The sequence below is a fragment of the Zonotrichia albicollis genome, chromosome 27 (assembly GCF_047830755.1).
Source record: "Zonotrichia albicollis isolate bZonAlb1 chromosome 27, bZonAlb1.hap1, whole genome shotgun sequence".
Classification (NCBI taxonomy): domain Eukaryota; kingdom Metazoa; phylum Chordata; class Aves; order Passeriformes; family Passerellidae; genus Zonotrichia; species Zonotrichia albicollis.
This window is the reverse complement of record NC_133845.1, coordinates 1,952,500-1,975,281: the sequence shown is the minus strand read 5'-3', so window position 1 is coordinate 1,975,281 and position 22,782 is coordinate 1,952,500. Positions and strand designations below refer to the sequence as shown.

General features: G+C 63.3%; 2 protein-coding genes across 11 annotated transcripts; both read right to left on the bottom strand.

Annotated features, from left to right (window-relative positions):
• Positions 1-264: 264 nt before the first annotated feature.
• On the bottom strand, positions 265-9,416 carry NLRX1 (NLR family member X1). Of its 8 annotated transcripts, XR_012577062.1 has the most exons (13): positions 8,677-9,207; positions 8,063-8,194; positions 7,837-7,964; positions 7,658-7,721; positions 7,221-7,318; positions 6,414-7,030; positions 4,133-5,547; positions 3,256-3,342; positions 2,920-3,171; positions 2,534-2,810; positions 1,188-1,215; positions 907-971; positions 265-341 (listed from the first exon to the last, which is right to left on the bottom strand). XR_012577062.1 is itself a non-coding variant. In XM_074527816.1 (11 exons), exons 3-11 carry the CDS (start codon positions 7,955-7,957, stop codon positions 1,177-1,179), a joined length of 2,970 nt encoding a protein of 989 aa, XP_074383917.1. In that variant the 5' UTR covers positions 7,958-7,964; positions 8,063-8,194; positions 8,677-9,207; the 3' UTR covers positions 994-1,176. The 8 variants fall into 8 exon arrangements, 6 of the variants coding, with proteins under 6 accessions (XP_074383917.1, XP_074383913.1, XP_074383918.1 ...); XR_012577063.1 differs by lacking the exon at positions 1,188-1,215 and having other exon boundaries at positions 277-341; XM_074527816.1 differs by lacking the exons at positions 265-341; positions 907-971 and having other exon boundaries at positions 994-1,215.
• Positions 9,417-9,686: 270 nt separating this feature from the next.
• On the bottom strand, positions 9,687-22,606 carry ABCG4 (ATP binding cassette subfamily G member 4). 3 transcript variants are annotated; one of them, XM_074527821.1, is made up of 15 exons: positions 22,225-22,603; positions 20,556-20,793; positions 18,080-18,197; positions 17,870-18,002; positions 17,549-17,599; positions 17,276-17,421; positions 16,903-17,026; positions 16,624-16,738; positions 16,373-16,506; positions 16,202-16,300; positions 15,921-16,089; positions 15,314-15,414; positions 14,634-14,792; positions 14,399-14,517; positions 9,687-14,317 (listed from the first exon to the last, which is right to left on the bottom strand). In XM_074527821.1, exons 2-15 carry the CDS (start codon positions 20,782-20,784, stop codon positions 14,092-14,094), a joined length of 1,923 nt encoding a protein of 640 aa, XP_074383922.1. In that variant the 5' UTR covers positions 20,785-20,793; positions 22,225-22,603; the 3' UTR covers positions 9,687-14,091. The 3 variants fall into 3 exon arrangements, with proteins under 3 accessions (XP_074383922.1, XP_074383919.1, XP_074383921.1); XM_074527818.1 differs by having other exon boundaries at positions 16,202-16,506; positions 22,225-22,606; XM_074527820.1 differs by lacking the exon at positions 22,225-22,603 and adding an exon at positions 22,006-22,166 and having other exon boundaries at positions 16,202-16,506.
• Between the last annotated feature and the right edge of the window lie 176 nt (positions 22,607-22,782).

Here is a 22,782-nt window from a genome sequence, read left to right as displayed (position 1 = left end):
ACCCAGGGATTCCCATAGGGATCAGGGATTCCCATGGGTATCAGGAATCAGGGATCAGGAATCAGGGATTCCCATGGGAATCAGGGATCCCAGGGACCCAGGCGTTGCCATGGGATGCTCCCAGCTTACCCTGAGGTGGTCCATGTGGTCCACGAAGTGGCCATTGACCTGGAGCAGGCGGTCCCCGTCCTGCAGGCCCCTGCGCTGGGCCACCCCCCCCAGCTCGATCTGCCGGATGACGTGGCCCTGGCAGCCCAGCTCCTCGTGCAGGCAGAAGCCGAACGTCTCAGTGCTCTCCTTGGTCAGCAGGTAGAAGCGGGGCTCCCCCACGCCCTCACCGTCTGTGTGGGGGCACAGCCCGTGAGCAGGGCCCTGCAGGGATCCTCACACAAGTTCTGCACCCCACCCTGGGCTGGGGAGCTGCTCATCCCTCCTGTGGTCACCTCCCACAGGTCCCCAGTGGGACAGAGAGCTCAGGACCCCAGCAGTGCCCAGGTGCCACAGCCCCCTGCACAGACAGGGACACCCAGGTGCCACAGCCCTGTGCAGACACAGGGACAGACAGGTGTCACAGCCCCCTGCACAGACAGAAGGACACCCAGATGTCACAGCCCTGTGCAGAGACAGGGACAGACAGGTGTCACATCCCCTGCAGACACAAGGACACCCTGGTGCCACAGCCCTGTGCAGAGACAGGGACACCCAGGTGTCACAGCCCCCTGCACAGACAGAAGGACACCCAGGTGTCATAGCCCCTGCAGACACAAGGACATCCAGGTGTCACATCCCCCTACAGACACAGGGACAGACAGGTGTCACAGCCCCCTGCACAGACAGAAGGACACCCAGATGTCACAGCCCCTTGCAGACACAAGGACACCCTGGGAGATGAGGGCGTGTATTTACCCGTGTCCTCAGTCAGGGTCAAGGCTGGGTTGTCGATCCCAACTTTGGGGTTAAATTCAAATTTTCTGAAATGATAAAGGGCAGGAGAGGCCACGTTAGTGCAGGGTGGCCTTGCCCCTGCCTCCCCCAGCCTTGGGGAGCTTGTTCCTCCATAAAGGGCCAACTGAGGCCTGTGCCTCCTTTTCCTTGGGGAAAGCCAGAGGGGATTTCCCTCTTGGACCATTCCCCACGTCTCTCCTGAGCCCCAGAAAGCCCCTGGTCAAGGGGAGATCAGCACTTACATGATGGACATCTTGTCTCCCTCGAGGCCTGCAGGGGGAGAGGAGAGGTCAGCACAGGAGGGGGTGGGCTGGGAGCAGACCCCACTCTCGAGCGCTCCCAGGCTGAGCCTGCCATCCATGTGAGGGGGCTTGCCAAGCCCACACAGCCCCCAGGCCCCTCTGTCTCTCAGCACAGGTTGTTCCTTGGCCCTGTCACACTGTCCTCCTGCCTTCCCAACAGCAGGACCTGCTGCTCAGGTCCCACGGGCAAAGCAGGGCTGAGCAGATGGGGCCAGTGCTGGGGGTTACAGGGCTCTGCAGTGAGGGCTGAGAAGGTTCACCAGGACCCCAGGGAGCTGCTGGAGCCAGGAGAAGGAAACAGAGACCTTCCAAGGCACACACCCCCCCATAAAACCCCTCCACACCTCTTTGGGCACAAGGACCCCCAAACCCAGGGAGAGGGGATGCCTCCCCAGCATCCCCACAAGGTGACATTTCCCTGCACGCCTCTGGCTCCTTGCACGGGCTGCCTGGGCTCTGACAGTGCCTTGCTGCACCTGGCAGCAGGGCCTGTGTGTGTGGGGAAGGGTCTGCAGAGGATTCCCCGGCAGGCACATACCTTTTGTTTGCTTCATGGCTGCAGGGATTGCCAGAGGGAGCAAGGTACAGGGTGAAGTGGCAGGGAAGTGTCCCCGCCTCTCCCAAGACGCCCCAGGTTTAATGGTTAAACAGCCCTGAGCTTCCCCTGCCCTCCCAGCCCCTGGCACTGCCAGCCAGAGCTGGGAGCAGGGAGCAGCACCCCGGGACACCCAGCTTGGGCACAGCTCCTGGTGGCTTCCAGGGGACACCCAGTGAGGGGAGAATGACTGGTTCAGCACTGGAGCAGAGGTGGGCTGCTCCCTGCCAGTGCTGTGAGGTGGGGAAAGGCAGAACCCTCCACTCCAGCTGCTGCAATTCCTCCCCAGGAAGGGCCCCAAGAGGAGATCAAGTCTTGGTACTAGTGTGCTTCAGTGGAAATAGAGAGGTGCACTTTAATGCTCCCAAAAGCTTCACAGACAAGCCCCAATCCTGCTCCCTGCCAGCACTCTGGCCAGGCTGCAGGGGCTGGCTTTCCACAGGCCCAGAAGAACAAGTCCCATTTGCTCCTGGCCTGGTTTCTGTGCCATTCCCACACTCGAGCCTCGCCTGCAGATGAGGCTGAGCCCCGCACACCCAGCACCTGTGACAGCACCATCCACCCAGCACCTCCAGGTGGGTGAGGGCACAGGGAACGTGCTGCTGGGCACACTCCACTGCCCCACCCTGGCTGGTGGATGGGCAGCAGGTCAGAGGCTCCCATCCTGCAGTTCCCCCAGCATTTTCTTGACCTCGCTCTCGACTCGCAGGAATTTGGCTTTCCTCCAGGGGTTGGCAGTCTGGCTGCGGCTGCTCTCCAGGTCCTGCAGGAGGAGGGCGAGGTGCTGCCGGACCCGCTCGCGATCCCAGAAGGGCAGGTTCCTCTGCACCACGTTCAGGATGTGGGACCAGTAATCGGAGACGTCGGTGCCCGCCGTGAGGAAAACCAGAGCCCTGACGCCGTCCCGGTCCATGCGCAGGGAGTCAAGAGCCCTCTTGCCATCCTCGCTGATGTCGTTGAAGTAGAGACTGGGAAAGCAGCAGGAGGCACTGGTGAGGGCTGAGGGGAAGGACAGGGGCACACAGGGCAGGGATGCTGTGTGGGTAAAAGGGCGGGGATGCAGCAGAGCGGACTCACTGCACTTTGTCCAGCGTCTCGTGCCTCTTGGCCACCTCCACCACGCGCAGCGCCGCCGCGTCCGTCAGGGAGTTGTAGCCCAGGTTGAGCTCCTGCAGGTGCTGGTTCTGGGCCAGGTGTTCAGCGATGGCCTCGGCGCCGGGGTCCCCCAGCGAGGTGTGCAGCAGGGACAGCTGGGTCAGAGAGCGGTTGCCGGCCAGCGCCTCGGCCAGGTAGCGAGCGCCCTGCTCGCCCACGGGGTTGTTGGCCAGCCTGTGGGACACGGAGCTCAGGGAGTGCCCAGGCACGTGGGGGGACAGCAGTGGCAGTGTCATGCAGGGCAGGGGCCGTACTCACCGCAGGCTGCTCACCGCACACTTGTCATGCAGGAGCAGGTCACGGATCTCCTTGCAGGCGTCGGAGCCCAGGCTGTTGAGCTGCAGACTGGTGCAGAGCAAGGCACGGGGGTGACAGGAACAAAATGGCTGTTACCTGGGAGCCTGGCAGCCCTGCCCGCTCCGTTTTGCCCATCACCATCCTCCCTGGGCTCCCCAAACTAGGCCACTCCAGGTTTCCTCTCCCAAAGGGAGCGCGGTCACACCGCACCCGAGCATGAGCCAGCAGAGCCAGTGCCAGCAGGAGCGGGGCAAGGGAAAGGGGATGGCGGAGTCTTCAGGAGGTGGGTGAAGGTCAGAGGAGGGATCAGGGCTCCATCAAGCCCTCCTGAGCATCTGGAGGCAGGAAGTGCGGCACAGCCCAGCTGCACAGCCCGATCCATCTGTGCTGAGCACGTCTCGCCACCACCTGGGCGGCAGGAAGACCTGCAGCTCCACAAACGTTCTGGAACGTCTGTGGGAACATCTGCACAGCCCAGACTCCCACCTCTGGGACTGCAAACTCCTCACAGAGCGAACGACGCGGGGATGGCGGGTAACTTCCCGTAGGGACTCGGGTCTGCCAGGACAGCTGGCAGCCCGCCCAGCCCGTACCAGCTGCAGTGAACTTCCCAAAAATTCCTGCGGGAGTGCGAGCTGAGACTGCAAATCCCAGCATGCAGTGCCCTAGAAGGGCTGCTCAGGGAGTGTTGCATGTTGGAAGCTGTAGTTCCCTAGGAATGCACTGGGATAAACATGCCCTTTCCTAAATTTTCAGTACTTGGGCTTCCTAAAGCATCCCTGTGATTGGCAGAGGTGAGAAAAAACCCGATTTTTGAGCAGGAGGAGGTGGTACTCACTGGAGAGCCTTGCATCGCAGCAGGACGGGGAAGAGGGTCCTCAAGCTGCCGCTGTCCAGGTTGCAGGAGGTCAGGTTCAGCTCCTCCACCTCGTGACTCGTGGTGCTCATGACAGATGCCAGCACGGAGCACTTGAGAGGGGTCATCTTGACGGAGGAGAGGTTGACAGCACGGAGGGAGAGGATGGCCTCGGCCGTGAAGCGCTCGTTCTGGAACTCGTGCAGGAAGAACAGGTAGTCCATGAGCTCCGAGGGGGGCAGGCCCCGGCGGCCCTTCCTGATCACCGTCTTCTTCATGGCCTTGGCGATCTCGAAGGCTGCCAGGTTCTTGATGGAGCAGCCCAGCTGCTCCAGGATGGCGCGGTTGCGGCGGGACAGGATCCCGCCCATGAAAATGGGGAAGAGCTCAAAGACCTCGTCATCCGGGGCCTCATCAGGGTGGCGCATGGGGCCCTCCACGCCCAGGATGCTGGAGTTGATCTGGTCCAAGACGTCGTCGTTGTAGTAGTCCTCCTCTTTGAACAGCTCCTCTGCCATGGTGTGGGCAATGGTGTCCCTGTCCTTGCCGCCCACCCGGGAGAAGTAGCGAGGGAAGATCTTGAGCAGGTTGAAGAGCACGGGGAGGAAGCGCAGGGGCAGCACCTTGGAGATGATGTTCACAACCACGGCCACGTCTTCGCTCACCTTCCCCAGGACCTCCGAGAGCTCCTTCCCCACTCTCTGCACCAGGGTCTTCTTCTCGCCCAGCACCACGTACAGGGCTGCCAGGTACTCCTGCATGGCAGGGATGGTGAAGACAAAGGTGTGCTCCTTGCCCGGCTGCACGCACGGGCTCAGGAAGAAACGGAAGACATCGCTGCGGAAAACCTCCAGGAGGTTGAGCTCGCTTTCAGTCTTCATCTCCACCTCGAAGCACTGCCTCAGGTCCTCCTCTGAGAAGCAGGTCTTGCGGGACATCACCCCCTCGTAGGCCAGCTTGCCCACTGTCTTGGCCACGTACTTCATCATGGAGATGTGGGTGGCGTCGCTGCTGTCCAGCACCTCCCCGCTGAAGTTGAGCCTCAGGAAGCTGGTGTAGATACCAGTGAGGGTCTGGCTGGGAGGAACCGTCCTGGTGAAGTAGAGGAAGTGCAGGGTGGTGCACACCAGCCAGCAGTAGGAGGGCAAGAAGCAGGCGGCCGTTATTTGGTTGTGGCGCTCCAAGTTCCTCGACAGCATCTCCACCAGGTTCTCCTGCTCCGCTGAGCGGCGCTCCTGGCTCTCCTCCCCGGAGCAGCCGGGCTGGCTGAGGCGCATCTGGAAGTAGAGCTTCTGCAGGTTGGTGTCGGAGAAGCCGCAGATCTCGGCGTAGCGCCCCACGTACTTGCCAGGGATGCGGCGCACGGCCGAGGGGCGCGTGGTGACGATGATGCTGGCCTGGGGACACGGGGCTGGATGAGCCTGGGGCTGCCCAGCAGGGTGAAACCCACTGAGGGGTGCATAAAGATCACCCCGTCCACAGGGTGGGGCTCACAGAGAGGGCTGGATCAAACCCGGCCCAGGCAGAGGGGACAGAAGAACTTTCTCCATTCCCTCCTAGACATAAAGTCTGGAAGATCACAGCCTTTATTACCTTACCAGGCTGTCACAGACGTGGTTTATGAAAAACCCTTTCCTTAGGATTTTTCCTCCTGAGAAGCTGAGAGACCTCAGGAACAAAATGTAAACAATGATTATCTGCTGCTGTGGAATGCAACAGGTGCATCTGGAATTGGTCTCATGTGGTTGTTTCTAATTAATGGTCAATCACAGCCCAGCTGGCTCGGACTCTCTGTCTGAGCCACAAACCTTTGTTATCATTCTTTCTTTTTCTAGTCTTAGCCAGCCTTCTGATGAAATCCTTTCTTCTATTCTTTTAGTATAGTTTTAATATAATATATATCATAAAATAATAAATCAGCCTTCTGAAACATGGAGTCAGATCCTCGTCTCTTCCCTCTTCCTTGGACTCCTGTGAACACGGTCACACCAGGCCTCCAAGACATAAATAAAATCTGGAGGATCACAGCCTTCATTACCTTACCAGGCCTCCAAGACATAAATAAAATCTGGAAGATCACATCCTTTATTACCTTACCAGGTCCACCCAAAGATCCCACCAGTGACACGAGCCCACCTTAGCAAGTCCCTCCAGACACAGAGGCTGCCTGCTTTCCCCCAGCCAAGCTGGACAGCAAATAATGACCACAACAGCCCTGTGACGCCTCAGGGCTCGCCCCCAACCTCCCCCCAGCAGCACCCACCTCGGGCAGGAGGTATTTCCGCAGCAGGTTGACCACGATGGCAGAGGGAGGCACGGGCTCGTTGGGGTCACAGCACAGCTCCGTGCCAGCCAGGCGGAAGTCCAGGTTGAGGCGCTCCAGGCCGTTGAGGATGAAGAGCACGCTGAGGTTGGAGGCCTCCAGCACGGGCACCACGTCCCGGAGGTGCTGGTACTTCTTGGTGACGAGGCGCCGCAGGGACACGTGGGCATGGCTGTGGGACAGGTCCTCGCAGGAGAAGGGGATGACCAGCTGGAAGCGGGGCAGGCGGCCGTGGCACCAGTCCACCACCATCTTCTTGATGAGGGTGCTCTTGCCCGTGCCCACGGTGCCGTAGAGCACCACGTTCTTCACCTGCCGCCCGCAGGCGTCCACGTCAAACAGGCTGTGCAGGCTGATAACCTTCCTGGAGGGCTGCTGGAGCTGGTTCTGGATGGTTAAACCAGGGGAGGGCTTCAGAATCTCCTCCAGGGAGCTCTCCCGGATCACTGGGTCCACGTGGACGGCGTCCAGAGAGAAGGAAGGGCCAAACTGCCTCTCCTCATTGGGCTGGTGGCTGAACCACGCAGACAGGCTCTTCTGGTGCTTCTTGATGGCACCTGCAGGGAGGAAGGTGCTGGGCATGACAAGGGTTGTGCAATGGCAGGGCACTGGGGAGGTTGCCTGCCCCAGGCCACTGCAGAGAGGGGACAGCACCCAGTTATGGGGAACCCTCACACTGCCCAGGACAGCAGCCGCCCCCACCCCACTGTGTAGGACCCTCCCTCCAGAGCAGAGCTGCAATCTCACCAGAAAAGGCCACTTTCCTCAGCTGGGACTGAGCATGGTGAGAGGAGCTGGGCTGGGCAGAGTTCTCCTGGGAGTCTCCCTGGTAGCGAACACAGCCCCTGCAGGAGGAGGGAGAGTCACAGGGAGCAGCTCCAAACCCCACCTGGGTCAGGGTGGGCAGATCCCCAGCGAGGCTGTGGAAGTGCTGAGAGGAGCCAGCTCACCCCTTCCTTCCCCACACCACGGCAGGGAGCAGGGCCAGGGCAGGGCACGGCTGGGAGGTGAAGGCAGATCAGGCTGTGAATTCCCAAAAAACCCATGGAGAGGCAGGGGAGGGGGCTGGAGTCAGAGGGTCTGGGTGTTTGTTTGGAAGCAAAGAAGCATGCAAGGTGCCAGAGCAGCCAGCTCAGACAGCTGTGCTGTGACAAAGAGCCCCAGCAGTGTGACACTGCCTGTACCTGGGCAGGGAGATGCTGCTTGTGCCAAGGATCCTCCTGAGGAAACTCCTGCCTGCACCACCTGCTGGGGAGGGGGAATGCACATGGTCAGGGACCCCTCCAGCCCAGCAGGGTAACCCCACACCCCTGCCCAGCCAGGGGGGACAGGGCTGAGCACCCGAGCACAGAGCCCAGCTCACCTGGCACGGCAGCAGCGCACACGGACACGCTGCGGGTCCCCCTTGTCCCTGGCAGAGACAGCGGCAGCCGTGCCCATCTGCGCCAGGGCAGGCAGCCCTGGCACTGCATGGCCCGGGACATCCTGCACCTGAAACACAGGGGGTGGGAGGCGGGTGAGGGGCCCCGGGGGCTCAGCAGAGCGCGGGGGCTGCGGGATGGGGTGCACAGAGCCCTGCCCAGCCTTACCTGCCCCAGCGTGGTCCAGCCCGGCAGAACCGGCTGGGCTGGCGCTGACTCAGGCTCCCGCCCCAGCAGGGCTCAGCAGGGCGATCCTTCAGGAGCCCGGGCGGTGCTCACAGCCCCCAGCATCCCGGGAAACTGAGGCACGGGGGAGAAAGATATAAGCAAATCCCAGCCGAGAGGAAGCAATGAACAGGGGCACAACTTCACTCACTCACTCACTCACTCACTCACTCACTCACTCACTCACTCACTCACTCACTCACACCTCGCACGACCCACGCTGTTTACAGCCCCTTTTTATGTGATCCAGGTGGAGAAACTGAGGCACAGGGGCGGGGGCAGAGGGGCTGACCTTGAGCACAGGTGTCCCGACCTCGGTGCCCCTGCAGGAAACAACCCCGCGCTGTCCCATGCCCGGCTCCCAGCCCCTGGGCCGAGCCGAGGGCCTCGAGCTGCCCTCCTGCTGCTGAGCCCTTCCAGAGACCCCCCTCGGGACCCCCGTGTCCCGGTGGCCCCCGTGCCCTCCCCGCTGCACGGCGAGGCCGTGGCCGGGCAGGGACCGGAGCCCGGGGCTGGCACCGGAGCCCGGGGCTGCCCCCGAGCGAGCCAGGGGTTACCTCGTCCTGCAGGATTCCAACCGGGATCTGCCCGTGCTCGATCAGCCGGGCTCACGGAGCGCAGCCCCGAGCTGCCCATCCGCCTGTCCCGGGCACGGCTCCGCTGCGGAGGCGGCAGCTCCGCGGGCAGAACTTCCTGCAACGCCATCCTGCCCTGTCCCGCCCCGCTCCGCCGCTGCCAGCTCCGGAGCACGATTGGAGCCGGGCAGGAACACCCGCACCGGGCTCTGCCAGCCCCCCGAGCACGATTGGAGAGCGGCTGGAGCCTGGCAGGAACCCGAACCGAGCGCTGCCAGCCCCCCGAGAAGGATGAGAGAGCGGCTGGAGCCAGCAGGAACCCGCACCCATCACTGCCAGCTCCCCGAGCACAACTGGAGAGCGGCTGCAGGCTTGGAGGAACACCCGCACAGGGCTCTGCCAGCTCCCCGAGAAGGACTGGAAAGCGGCTGGAGGCTGGCAGGAACACTCGGAGCACAGGCACCGGGCACTGCCAGCTCCCCGAGCAGGATGAGACAGTGTCCGGAGGCTGCAGGATCACCCGCGCTCCCCACGGCCTCCCAAACACGGGCAGGACTGCGGGAGCCGCGCTCTTACCAGATGTGCAGCCAGGCGGGGATGTCCTCCGGACACATCTGGCGGCTCTGCACCCCCAGCTGCTGCCCGGCCGTGCAACCGGAGCCGGCAGGACGCGTTCTGCTGCGGAGAGGATCCCTCCCCAGCTGGGGAAGGAGCCGGGGGAGGCTGTGCCTGGTGAACACACACAAACACGCACACCTGTAACCTGTACCTGCCCTCTGGCTGCCGGCAGAGCCGCTCTGGCCACCCAGCGAGTGACAGCTGTGTCACCGAGGCCACACACAGCCCCTGGATGCTGTCCTGAGAGATGCCAGCCCACCCAGGGGTGCTGAGACTGAGGGGTCACACCTGTGTATTTATTTACACCCCCAAATTCAATGCTCCCCATCACCCGTGTGCCCCCGAGGCTCTCAGGAAAGGAGACACGCAGGCAGTACACTATAAATATAAGTTTTATTGATGTGTGAAACCCAACAAGTACAGCCGGCATCTCGGAAACACCGACACAAAGCAGAGCATCTCCTCCTGCCCAACAGCTCCCGGCACCCTCTGGGCGAGCAGCAAGCTGGCACCTGGCACCCCGGCCCTGCGGGGCACTTACCTGCGTGTGCAGCCCAGCCTGGAGAGCCCAGGGCCTCACTCCACCCTGCCTGGTTCCTGCCAGGCTGCAGCTGAGGGCAGCAGTGCCCTGCTCCTGCCTCACAGCCGCCTCCCAGCAGGGCAGAACCACCTGGGCAAATGCCCCCGGAGCAGCTGGCACAACAGAGCTGTGCCAGGAGACTCCCTCGGCCTCTGAGCTGGTACCTGCCCCTTATTTTGGTAGGAAGGTAGCTCACAGCTGTGGTTGTGTGGAAATGTGAGTTTCAATGCCTGCACTTCTCTGTGTGGTGCCCCCCTGGATCACACGTGCCCCACATTGTCCAGCCTGGTGCCCTGACACAGCAAAAGCTGGAAAATCACAGGGCCCAGCATGGCAGGGACACACACAGAGAGCCCAGGGCAGGGGGACAGGACAAACGGTGTCCACACACACACAGTGAGAAGGAAACACTGTTTTATTGCCTGATTTGGGAGAAGCCCCATCCCCTCCCTGTTCTAGCCCAGCCTCCCCTCCAGCAGACCCCAGCCAGGTGATGAAGCGTTTGCTCTTCTTGTGCGTGTGACAGAGGTGGCCTGGACATGCATGGAGGTGAGTGGCCATGCCCTGCCTGCCATCAGAGCCCCCGTGAGAGGCAGAGCCTGCCACAGCCATGGGCCAAAGGGGCTGCAGCAGTTTGTGGTGGCTTGAGGCTCAGCTGGAGTTCCCAGGGAGCCAGAGCCACAGCTTGACCCCCACCCTATCCACCCAAAGTGCATCACAAGGGAGGGCAGGGGCAGGAGAGGAGCTGTGGGGGAAGAAGCCTGCTCTCCTCCATCACGCTCCTCCTGATTATCCGGACGCGTTCCCTTGTGGCGTTCCTGCAGCCAGGAGCACCCACAGCTCTGCTCCCTGCTCTGATAAAGTGCATCCTTGCTGCTTCCCTCAGGGTCCCCTGGAGCAGGACGGCTGCACCCCATCCCTCTGCCATGCCTGGGCAGAGAAAACCCCAGGAAGAGGGCAGGGAGCACCCAGGCAATGAACCCGGGGTGCTCAGCCCAGCCCCGCCAGCCTGGGGGCTCAGTGCAAACGTGCTTCTCCTCCTCGCCTTTCCCTGCACCTTCCACACCTCCGGGGCTGTCCTTGAACACAGGGAAAGCACAGTGACACCTTGGCTCAGCTCCTCAGGCAGCACTGAGGGTGCCTTTGCCCTGTGCCACATCCCTCACCCATCAGCCCCTTCATACCCACACATTCACTTGTGTCCTGCTGCCCCGGGCTCTGCCCCATCACCCCCAGTCCCCTTACCCAGCTCGGGGACAGCCATCCTGCAGCTCCAGGCTTTGTCCTGGCCCTCTGCCCCGCAGTGGCCGTGTACCTGATGGGCACAGGGGGCACAGGCTGTGCTGAGCCCTCCTGGACACCCCAGGGTGCTGCCCCAGCCCAGGCAGGCTGGGCCCAGCAGTGGGAGCCACCTGCCCCGGCAGTGCCTGTTCCATGGGGTTTCACTGCAAACTGCAGAGCCTGCCCAGCAAAGCCTTCCATGGGCATGGGGGACACGGCCAGTGGCTGTCCCTGGTGCCTGCTGGTGGCCCCTTGCTCCAACACCAGTCCTTCTTGTCCTGGTGCTCCTGGGACAGTGGTGGCCCTGGCTGTGATGGCACAGGGCTGTCCAGGTGTGCTGGGTGCTGGGGGCAGCACTGGGGACAGCAGCACCCCCAGGGTGCAGAAGACAGGACCCACCAGGAGAGCCCCAAATGCCAGGGGGGAAGCAGGAGCTGTGCAGAGCTGCCCCACTGACACCTCCTGCATGTCGGGATCCACCCAGGGAAAAGCCTCAGCCCAGCAGAGCAGGGACTGGTCCCAGCCCACCAAGAGCAGGACAGAAGCCAGGCATCATCCCACCAGCTCCAGGGACAAGGAGATGGACAAGGGTGACAGCCCCACAGCCCCAGCTCCCTGCCCACCTGTGCACCTTGTGACAGAGCACAGGGACTGTCCCCCACCCCTCCGTGTCCCCGTGGCTGCGGCTGGCAGCCCTGCAGCTGGCGCAGCTCCACTGCAGAGCACAGCACTGCAGGAAGGCCCAGCAGCAGAGGGGAATTTTGTGAGGGACAGTGAAAAGTCAGAGAGCAGCCCCTGGGGATAACCCCAAGCTCAGCGTGGAAGGGGCAGCAGGGTGGGTGCTGCTTCCAGGAGAGCCCCGTGGCCAAACATTCCTCGATGCCCTCCAGGCAGGGGAAGCTCAGCCTTGCTGAGTGCCAGCATCAGTGCCAGGCCAGCCAGACTCTGCTGTGCAGCCCCAGCCCGAGCCAGCAAAGCCAAAGATCATTCCCCAGGACTCTGCTGGAACCTGGCGTCTGCCCTGCCATCCCTGGCTGCTCAGAGTGCCAGGAGCAGGATCCCCTGAACCAGGGCCAGCCTGCCAGGGTGGGGCAGGGCTCTGCCTCCCCCACGTCCATGCTTGCCAAAATCCTGCAGGTTCCCACGTCTGTGGGTGCAGCCTGGTGCCAGCAGTGCCAGCCCACGGAGCTGGGCAGGGCAGGGGAGCAGGGTGCTGTGTTCCCAGCAGTGCCAGCATGCCCACAGAGCTGTGCTGTGTTCCCAGCAGTGCCAGCCCATGGAGCTGGGCAGGGCAGGGGAGCAGGGTGCTGTGCTCCCAGCAGTGCCAGCGTGCCCATGGAGCTGTGCTGGGCAGGGGAGCAGGGTGCTCTGTTCCCAGCAGTGCCAGCATGCCCATGGAGCTGTGCTGTGTTCCCAGCAGTGCCAGCATGCCCACAGAGCTGAGCTGGGCAGGGGAGCAGGGTGCTGTGTTCCCAGCAGTGCCAGCCCATGGAGCTGGGCAGGGCAGGGGAGCAGGGTGCTGTGTTCCCAGCACAGCAGCACCTGCAGATGGCCCTGGTTCAGCAGCTCTGGGCTCAGCTCAGTTCCTCTGGAGAGCCAGCACGGTGCTGAATTGCCTTCCCTCTCTCTGCAAGGTGTGCGAGTTTGGAGCAGCCACCAGAGCCACCAAAGGGACCTTCTGGTACCATCACTAAGTGCAAAGGCCTTCCCAGTGTCTGTGCCACCTGCTGCAAACAAACCAGCCTGGCATCTCACCTGGTTTCCAGTGCAGGCACTGCTCTGCAGAGGGACCCCCTGTGCCCAGTGTCACCCTGGGGGCTGGCACTGTGCCAGGCTCGGTGTCCTTGGTGTCCCCTCCTGCAGTCGGTGCTGAGCGAGGCTGGTGTGCTGAGGCAGCCCCGGGGGAGCTGGGGCACAGAGGCTGCAGGGAAGGGCTCAGGGCCAGCTCTGCTCCTGCAGCACAGCCTCCAGTGATGACACAGCTGAGCCCAGCCCTGTTTTCCATCCTTCTGGCATGGGCAGGGTGTGGGAACCCAAATCCTCCTTGCTCCGTGCAAGGGACCAGTCACTTCTCTCCATGGTGGCTAAATTGCTTCAGATCCTCCTGTCTCAGACCCCAGAAACAACAGGGACTGAATGTGAGACTCCCTAAGGTCTGAGAACACTGTCCTGCTCCCACAGACTCTGCTTTGGAGATCCCATCTCTGAGGATGATGTCCCAGCAGAGGTCTGAGACAGACCCCCAGGTTCTTCTCTGCCTGTTTGCTCCCTTTGCTGTAGATGCAGTGGGGCTTATGGGGGAAAAAAAATAAAGAAAAAGGAACAAAAAGAAGGAGGATTTGCACAGAAATAAAAGGGGGATGCAGCAATCTCTGTGGCTACAGCAACAGGAAACTCTAAAGCCTTGTGCAGCTCCACCGTGGCATCTTTGGGCTCCTCTCAGCACTGACTCCCACGCTGCTGGCCAGGACGAGGAACGGCACCATGAGCTGCACCTCCAGCTCTGCAGCTCCCTCCTGCCAGCCCAGCCCAGCCCAGCCCAGCCCAGCCCAGCCCCAGCCGCTGCTCCCCCTGCATGGAGCAGGCTCCTCCCAGCCGTGCTGGGCACAAACACCTGGGCTGGGCTGTCCCTGCTGTCCCCAGGGACACCAAGAGGGAAGCCAAGCTCTGTCAGTCCTGGGGGAGGACAGTGGCACATGCCAGGGCTGTACAAAACGTTTTGCAATGAAGAGTGTGTGTGTGGAAAGGTTAAAACAGTTCCGAGATGTCTCAAAACCCTTCTCGACTGAGCCAGGCCTGGCTGGCACCTCCCAGTGCCTCCACCACGGTCTGGGACCTGCAGGAGCACCGTGTCCATCTGCAGAACATCTCTCACAGCAGGCCAGGCCCGGGAACGGCACCGGGGCCCCACGGCCCCCTTATCTCTCAGATTTGACCTTGTACCTGAGCACCAGGTAAGCCAGGAGCCGCAGGATGACGAAGAAGATGCCCAGGATGAGGAAGTCCAGGTAGAGCTTGGCCTCCTCCACGTCCAGCTCCTGCAGGATCTTGATGGGCTTTTGGAAAGGGCAGAAGTCCTCGAGGCACTCCAGGTCCTCGCGCTCCATGGCGTAGATGGTGAGGATGACCCCCTCGAAGCCATACCTGGGGCAGAGCACACCTGAGGGTCACCAGGGGCACAGGGGAGCCCAGGACAGGGAGCTCTGGCCAGAGCTGGGGCCCCACCTGACGTAGGAGACGTAGGAGCTCCACTGCAGGTAGGTGGGGATGGTCTTGAAGCTGACGAAGAAGCCTGAGAAGAGCAGCACGGGGATGGCAGTGACAGGTCCCACAAAGGTGGCCACCTGGGGAACACAGGCCACTGGGTGTCACATCCCTGGCCACCCATGGGCAGCACTTCACCCCAAACCATCACAGGGACCCTTGCAACTCTCCACAGAAGAGGCAAAGCCTGCCAGACCTGCAGGGAAGTGGAAGCAGCTCCGATGAGCAGCCCCAGGGACTGGGCCACCAGGGCGGTGGCGGTGGCCAGGGCGGAGAAGAGCAGGAAGCGCGTGGCCTCAGGGGGCTGGCCCGTCATCCAGTACACGATGCTGCAGTAGGCGATGGGGCAGATCACCTGCAGGGGACAGACAGACAGCCCTGCTGGGCCCCACGGCCATGCCCACCCCAGAGACATCACCCTGCTGGGCCCCATGGCCATCCCCACCCCACTGACCCCAGAGACACCACCCACGGCCATCCCCACCCCACTGACCCCAAAGACACAGCCCTGCTGGGCCATCCCCACCCCACTGACCCCAAAGACACAGCCCTGCTGGGCCATCCTCACCCCACTGACCCCAGAGACACCACCCACGGCCATCCCCACCCCAGAAACATCACCCTGCTGTGCCCCATGGCCATCCCCATCCCATTGAACCCATAGACACACAGCCCTGCTGGGCCCCATGGCCATCCCCACCCCACTGACTCCATAGACATCACCCACAGCCATCTCCACCCCACCAACCCCACAGACACACAGCCCTGCTGGGCCATCCTCACCCCACTGACCCCACAGACACAGCCTGGGGCACTGGGCAGGGCCTGGCCGTGCCAAGGGTGGCACAGGGTGGTACCAAAGGCACCAAAGCTCACCTGGAAGGGCACGTCTGCCATGGTCTTTGCCAGGTAATAGGCTTTGAGGCTGTACCAGTAGTTGAGGTGCTCCCTCAGGAACACGGTCATCTCCTGGGGGACTGCAGGGACACAGGGGGTGAGCAGCCAGAAATTCCCTGCCTGCCCTGGGGGGCTCCAGCCCCTCTGACACCCGCCCTGCAGGTGGGGTGCACCAGGTAACCCCCACTTGCATCATGAGAGGGTGCCCAAACCTTCCTTGGGCGAAAAAAAAATCAGTGGCTGATATGGGGAACTTCCACGTGGAAAAGTCAGCTTGGGTGGGGCTTTTTACAGATTTACACACATTTTCAAAGATTAAAAAAATAAAATATTAAAATTCCAGCACTATGCTTTGAGCCACCAGGGGTCAAATAACCAGATTATAGCTAAATAAAGGGCAAAACTTCAATACAGGCAAACAGAAGGCTTTCCCTTGTTTAAATTTTTCTCTCCTCTCTTATTTTCAATCCCTTTGGAATTTGGCCAATCCCTCTGGCTCCCCACACCCTGCCCAGCACACCCACAGCGCCACACAGCTGGAGCACCCCTGGGAGCAGGGGGGGTTTGGGGGCAGGGAGCTCCTTACAGGTGAGGATGGTGGGCATGAGGGCAGCGAACATGAGGAAGAGCATGGAGAAGAAGAGGAAGCCGGTGTTGTTGAAGACCTTGCCCGCGTCGTTGCCGATGTGCAGGTAGAGCAGCCCGATGAGCACCCCGATGCAGATGTGGGACATGAACCGCAGGTGGGTCAGCACCTGTGGGCACAGGGGGGCTCAGCACCCCAAAAACACCCCAAGGGAGCAGAGGACAGCCCGTGGAGCTCCCTGGTGCTGCCAGCCCTCAAAGAGCCCAGCCCTGAGCCCTCACCGTGTCCCGCAGGATGCAGATGAAGGTTCTCTTGAAGAGGATGCAGAACTGAGTTGTGGCGCTGGTGGCGAACGTGTGGCTCTCGATGTGATCCACATCCTGCAGGAGCACAGGGACGCGGGTCAGCTTCTCACCACTGCTGGCACAGGAGGCTCCTCTGACCCCACTCACCGTCCCACACGTGGGGCATGAATCTGCCTTGTCAGGGCTGCTCTTCTTCTCGGCCATGGTGCACATCCCGTTCTGGACAGCGCGGAACAGGACGGGGTTGAGGTCCCCGTACTCCCCTGAGGCCACCTCGATAACTGTGGAGGGGGACAGGACCCCTGAGAGGTGCTGAGCCCCCAGCACCCAGCAGGAAGGGCACGGGCAGCCCTGGGAGGTTTGGGCACAGGGTTTGGAGCTGGGGTGGGGGCACTCACTGAAGTCAGCGGGGTTGTGGTACGTGGGGCAGTGGAGGCCGAGGCCCTTCAGGTAGGGGATGAGGTTGGTCACGACACCCTTGAAGATGCACTGGCCCTGGCTCAGGATGTAGAGCTGCAAGAGAAAGCCAGGATGTGGCAGGTGCAGGGCAGCCAGGGCACTGCCACCCCTCCTGACACAGGCCAGCCTTGCCACACAAACTCAGCACAAATGGCCACAGCCCACCCCTCCCGTGGCCTCTGTCCTTGGGGCCAGAGGGAGCCTGTGCCGGGCCAGACCTTGTCGAACATCTCGAAGAGCTTGGCGCTGGGCTGGTGGATGGTGCAGATGATGGTGCGCCCGCCCTGAGCCAGGGAGCGCATCAGGGACACCACCTGGAAGCAGGAGGCACTGTCCAGCCCGCTGTGGCCACGCAGGAGGGGTGGAGAGGAGAGAGAGACAGCAGAGAGAGAAGGGGAGAGTTGAGAGAGGGACAAGAACATCCTAAAGATGCCCCACTTGTGGGCACCCTCCCCTCAGATCCATGCAGAGCAGCACCAGCCCCAGGGGCACAGTCCCACCCCGAGCTCAGGTGGGCACCAGAGGGCACTGGCCAGGCCAGCAGGGGCAGCCCAGCCGGGCAGGCAGGGCTGGGAGCCCCTGTGGGCTCACCTGGTGGGCTCATCGAAGAACATGACGGGCGGGTTGTTGACCAGCTCCAGGGCGATGGCCAGGCGCTTGCGCTGCCCCCCGGACAGGGAGCTGGTGCGGGTGTAGGAGCACTCCAGCAGCCCCAGGGCCGTCAGGATCTCGTTCACCTGTCACACAGCCAAGGGTTTGCACGGGCTTTCCTCCCCCTCCCTTCACCCCTGCCATCCCCTGCTCCCCTTGTCCCCATCCTGGGGAGAGCTGAGGGGGTCTGGGCCCACCCTCCCCAGCCCTTACCAGCTCCTTCTTCACCTCCTGCTTCTCACTCAGCTTCAGGTTGGCAGAGACCTGCAGGGAGAGCATGGCCAGGGAGACAGGACTGTCAGATGTAGAGAACACAGCTGGCTGCACCATGATCCCACCCCTGACTCTCAGCATGAAGGGAGCACAGACAGCAGGATTTTGTTCCTGCATCCCAGAACCTTGGAAACGCCCAGTGCTGGGGTGGGGTCAGTGCCCACAAGGAGCCAGCCCACAGGATGTCCCCAGAGGATGTCCCTCAGCCCACAGGATGTCCCCAGAGGATGTCCCTCACCTCAGGATGTCCCCAGAGCTCACCATCATGGCCTCGAGCACGGTGAGGTGTGGCAGCAGCATGTCATCCTGCATGATGTAGCAGGACATCTTGCGGAAGGTGCGCAGGTCCCGCGGCCGCCCGTTCACCAGGATCTGCCCCTTCATGCCAGTCTCCCTGCAGGAGGGAGGGCAGGGGAGGGGGATGCAGCACAGCCCTGCACCCCCAGCCCCTCTGGGACCCCCCAGACCCACCTGTAGCCAGCCAGGATGTTCATGAGTGTGGATTTCCCAGCTCCCGACGGGCCCATGATCCCAATGAGCTCCCGCTGGCAGAATTTCCCCGACAGGCATTTCAGGAGAGTCTTGTACCCTGCAGGGGGAGAGCAGCAGGGGTTTGGCACTGCCACCCCAGCTCCTGGGGCACCTCAGGACCCTCGTGTGCCACGGAGGAGCTGTGTGTGCCCCATCAGCACCCCCAGGGCTTTGGCCACTGCAGCTGCCACCTCCGGCACGATCCCTGCCCCTGGTCCTTGGCTGATCCCGCTGATTCCCGGCGCTGAAGAAGCTCCTGACCTGGATCACAGCAAAGAGCAGGGAAATCCCCGGGTCAGGGCACTGAGCTGCTGAGGGAGATTACCAGGCTGCTCCTGGGTTTGTCTTCAGACGCTGATCCCCAAGGCCAGGGGCAGGGCCAGGCGGAGCAGGGCAGCGGGGGGCAGGCGGAATTCCCGATCCGGCTGCTGCCTTCATTGGCATTCACGCTGTGGCACCCGGCAGCAGCCGCTGCTAATCAGACCTGGAATTATCTCTGCTTTAAACGCAGCTGATTAGCATTTTCTGGCAGAAGGAACACGATGTGTCGGGAGCAAGGAACAAGCACAGCCTCGGGCTCTCAGGAGCCGCCCCTGAAATGGAGCCCTGGCTGGACAGGAATTGGTTTTGGGGGGTGATAACCCCATGGACCGAGCCCGAGCATCCCTCTAGCGGAACTGTGTCCCCTCTGTGCCCCACGGGGACAGCGCTGTGGGGCAAGGGCAGCAAACCCAAGCTGGGATAAGCCCAGGGACAGAGCAGTGACAGCCCCACCTCTCTGGGGAGCCCTGCGGTTTGTCCATCCCCAGGGAAGCGCATCCACCCCGTTCCTCCTTTGAGCCCCTCGGGGTCAGGACCCCCGAGCAGGAGGGGGTCCCGCGGGCAGGGGAGGGCAGGGGAGGGCAGGGGGGCTGCGCAGGGTGGGCAGGGGCGAGCAGAGCCAGCAGCCCCCCCCCGGCAGCGCGCACGGCTCCGCACCGCGCATGCTGCTCACGTCGGCGCCACTGCAGCTTGCGCAGCGGTTACTCACGTTCATTGACTGCCAGTAACCTCCTGCTCGGCACAGCGGGCCAGCGGGGCTGGGGGATGTGGGCAAAGCCACCGAGACCCCCCGAGAGCCCCGCCAGCCTCGTCTGAACGGGGGGAACGCGGGGGAGAAAAGCCCCCCACGCACCGCCACCCCAGGGACCCCCGGACCCCCGGGCTGGCTCCCACCTGGCCCAGCTGCCCGAGCCTTCCCCCCCTCCCTCCCTCCCCGCAGGCCCTGGCCCGCTGGCAAGGAGCCGCTTCCTCCTGGGCGCTAGAGCACAACCCGCCCTGGCTGTGCCATGGATCCTTCTGGGGTGCTTCCTCAGCACCCCGGGCAAACAGGGAGGCACCATCCCGGCAGATGTCAGGGATGCTCCCAGGGTGGTTCAGCGCCTCGGATTCCTGAGCTTTGCACAGCCTAGGGATGGGGCAGAGCCCCACCGGGCACTCCTGGCTGCCAGAGCCCCTCACCGAGCCCTGTGACCTCCCTGCTCGTCCCCTCCTGCCTTCAGCTCCTGCAGATCAGCTCACCCTCCATCTTATCGGGCTGTCTGATTGGCATCCCATTAACTGAAAGCGCTAATTAAAGCAGACTGCCACCCACCAGCCGCCATCTGCCTCCCCTCTCCCCTCCCTGAGCTCCCGGCCAGAGTCACACAGGGAAGGGGCCCCGGCTCACAGGGAGAGGAAATTCCCCACAAACCACAGCCCACACCTTCTCCTGGCCAGGCTGGGAGCTGGGGTGTCCTGCTGCATCCCACACAGACACCGTGCCCCAAACAGCAGTGCTGGGAAACCCATCCCATCCATTACACCCCAAACAACAATGCTGGGAAACCCCATCATACCCCAAACAGCAGTGCTGGGGTAACCCCATCCTATCCATCACACCCCAAAACAAGAGTGTTGGGGAACCCCATCCTATCCATCATACCCCAAACAGCAGTGCTGGGGAACCTATCCCATCCATTATATCCCAAAACAGCAGTGCTGGGGTGTCTCATCCCATCCCATCCAACCCCATCCAATCCCATCCATCATACCCTAAAACAACAGTGCTGGGGAGCTCTATCCCACTCATCATACCCCAAACAGCAGTGCTGGGGTCTCTCACCCCATCCCATCCCACCCCATCCCACCCCATCCCATCCCATCCCAGGGTGTCTGCCCAGGCCAGAGGTTTCCCTGGAATTCTTTCTGCCTTCCCCTGGCATTGCCCAGCACAGATTTCCCCCCCCCTCCCAAAGCACCCAGAACAAACACCCGGGCACAGAGAGCCCCTGGCACGGGGAGCAGGGTGAGGTCATGGCGTGCACAACAAGAACGGGCTGGGAGAGCCCCGCGGGTCCCCTTCCCTCCCTGTCCTTCCCCAGCCGCCAGCTCCTACCTCTCTTCCTCCACCAGGACCCCTCCCGCACGGAGTAGGACAGGTCGATGAACTCGATGTTGACAGCCGAGCGCTTGGGGAGGTGGGAGAACCTCTGCGCCTCCGTGATGTGGTTCTCCACCTTCTTCAGGTGCGTGGTGAGCAGCGGCGCGTCGGGAGGGCCGGCGTGGCACACCGTGTCCTCCAGGGCGATGGAGACGCAGGCGGGATCCATGCCCTTCTCCGCCATCCTGCCGCTCTGTGGGGAGCGCACGGGGCTCGGCTGCTCTGCCAGGCACTGCAGGGACCGGCCCACAGCGAGTCCTGTCCCCGCTGCTCCTGCTGCCTCCGCCGTCCCCTCCGCCCAGCTGGGGCCGGCACCCACATCTGGCGGCGAGGATGGAGCGGCCGAGCCTGCGCCCAGGGCTCGGAGCAGCGGGGTTTGGTTCAGCTCCACAGTCAATAACTGATGCACCTCCTGCAGCTCGGTCCGGCTCTGCTGCGGGGGCTGCTCAGCTCCCCCAGCCCTGGGGGCCCTGCCCCGGTGCCGTTTGTCCGGTGGGTGCAGGATGGGAGGGGGGGAGCTGATGTCCTGCCCTGTGCCTGGGGTCCCCAAGGACTCGCCGGGACCCAGCCCTGCCCTGGCCTTGGGGAACACAGGTACGAAACCCTAAACAAGCTGATGATTCCAGCTGGTTTCCTGGACAAAGCACGCCGTGCTCCTGGGGCAGAACTGTCCTGGGTGCATCAGACCCTCAGACACTGCCTGGGGTCCCCCTGGGTTTGCTGGGAGAGCCTAAACACAACAGGGAGGGGGCTCTGCTGGTGCCATTCCTTCTCTGCCTTCCTCGACTCATCGTTTCACCTTCCGGGCTCGTTCAGCACAGCCTCAGCTGCCAGGCCAGCACCGAGCCGGGGCCATGACGCTGATCCAGCTGCCCCAGCGCTGCCGTGCCCGCAGTGCTCCACAGCCGGCTGCAGCACGGCCGGGCCCCGCTGGGCTCGGGGCTCTGCGGTGCCGGGGATGCTGAGCGGGCAGGGCGGGGAGCGCGGCTCTGCGAGGCTGCCGGGAGCTCGGGGATCCCCCCAGGAGCAGCAAAAGGAGCTCGGGCTGTGCCGGAGGGGCCGTGCCCTGCACCCAGCTCGCCTCCCAGCCTGGGATCCCACCGCCGCCTCGCTAACCTACATTGGGCTGCGGGATGCGGGCAGCGCTCGCTGCGGCTGCAGCGCTCACAGCGGCCCCTGCGAGGGGCGCCGGCAGCTGCGGGAGATCCCCCAGCCCAGCCCAGCCCAGCCCAGCCCTGCTGCAGGCAGACCCCGCTCAGGGCTGCAATGAAGCCAGCCCAGCCCCGGGAAGGAGCGGTGGGGGTTCCCATCCCGAGGGTCCCCTCCCGGCCTCGGCGGGGTGCAGGAACGGGGGGTTCGGGGGTGCTGCTGGGGGGCAGCGGGCTCGGAGCGCCCTCGGGCTCACCTTGACTCCTCCGGCTGGACGTTCGCGGAGCGCTAAATCCCGCAAGCGGCTCTCGGCGGCTTAGCCCAGCCCCGAGGCGCGGGGTGGGGACGGGAAGGCTTTGCCCGAGGATGCTCTTCCTTCATCCGCTCTCCCCGCCGGCCCCCTCCATCCCCATCCCCAGCCCCAGCCCCAGCCCCCCCGGGCCCGGCTCCGCTGCCGGCTCTCCCGCAGGCTCACCTGGCAGGGTGCGGGGCGGCGGCTCCGCTCCCGCAGCGCCCCCGCCTCGCCTCCTCCGCAGACAAAGGGGCGCTGCCCGGGGGGCCCGGCCGGGCTCGGTTCCACCCGGTTCCGCTCGGTTCGGTTCGGTTGCGGCGCTCAGCGGCGGGAGCCGGGCTGGGCGCTGCCCCCGCGGGTGCCCGGCCCGGGTCTCCTCCCCATCCCTCCGCGGGGCTGGGTGGGCAGGGCGGGAGGGGGGCGCTCCGGCCCCGCAGTGTCCAGCAGGAGCCCCGCAGTGTCCAGCGGCCCCCGGGCCGGGCTGCTCGGGGCTCCCCTCTCTCCCAGCCCAGTGGCCGCTGCTGCCGGGCGGGGAGCAGGATGGATGGATGGATGGATGGATGGGCTCTGCCCGGGCGGGCAGCGCTGCCAGGCAGCGAAAAAATCCTCTTAAAGGGACTGGCCCTATTTCCTCTCGCCGCCTGCCAGCAGGCCCTGAGCATCCCTGAGCACACGGGCGGGTTTGGCAGCGCTGCCTCTGCACCCTCCAGCACCCCAGGGCCCGTATCTGGGCACTGCCCC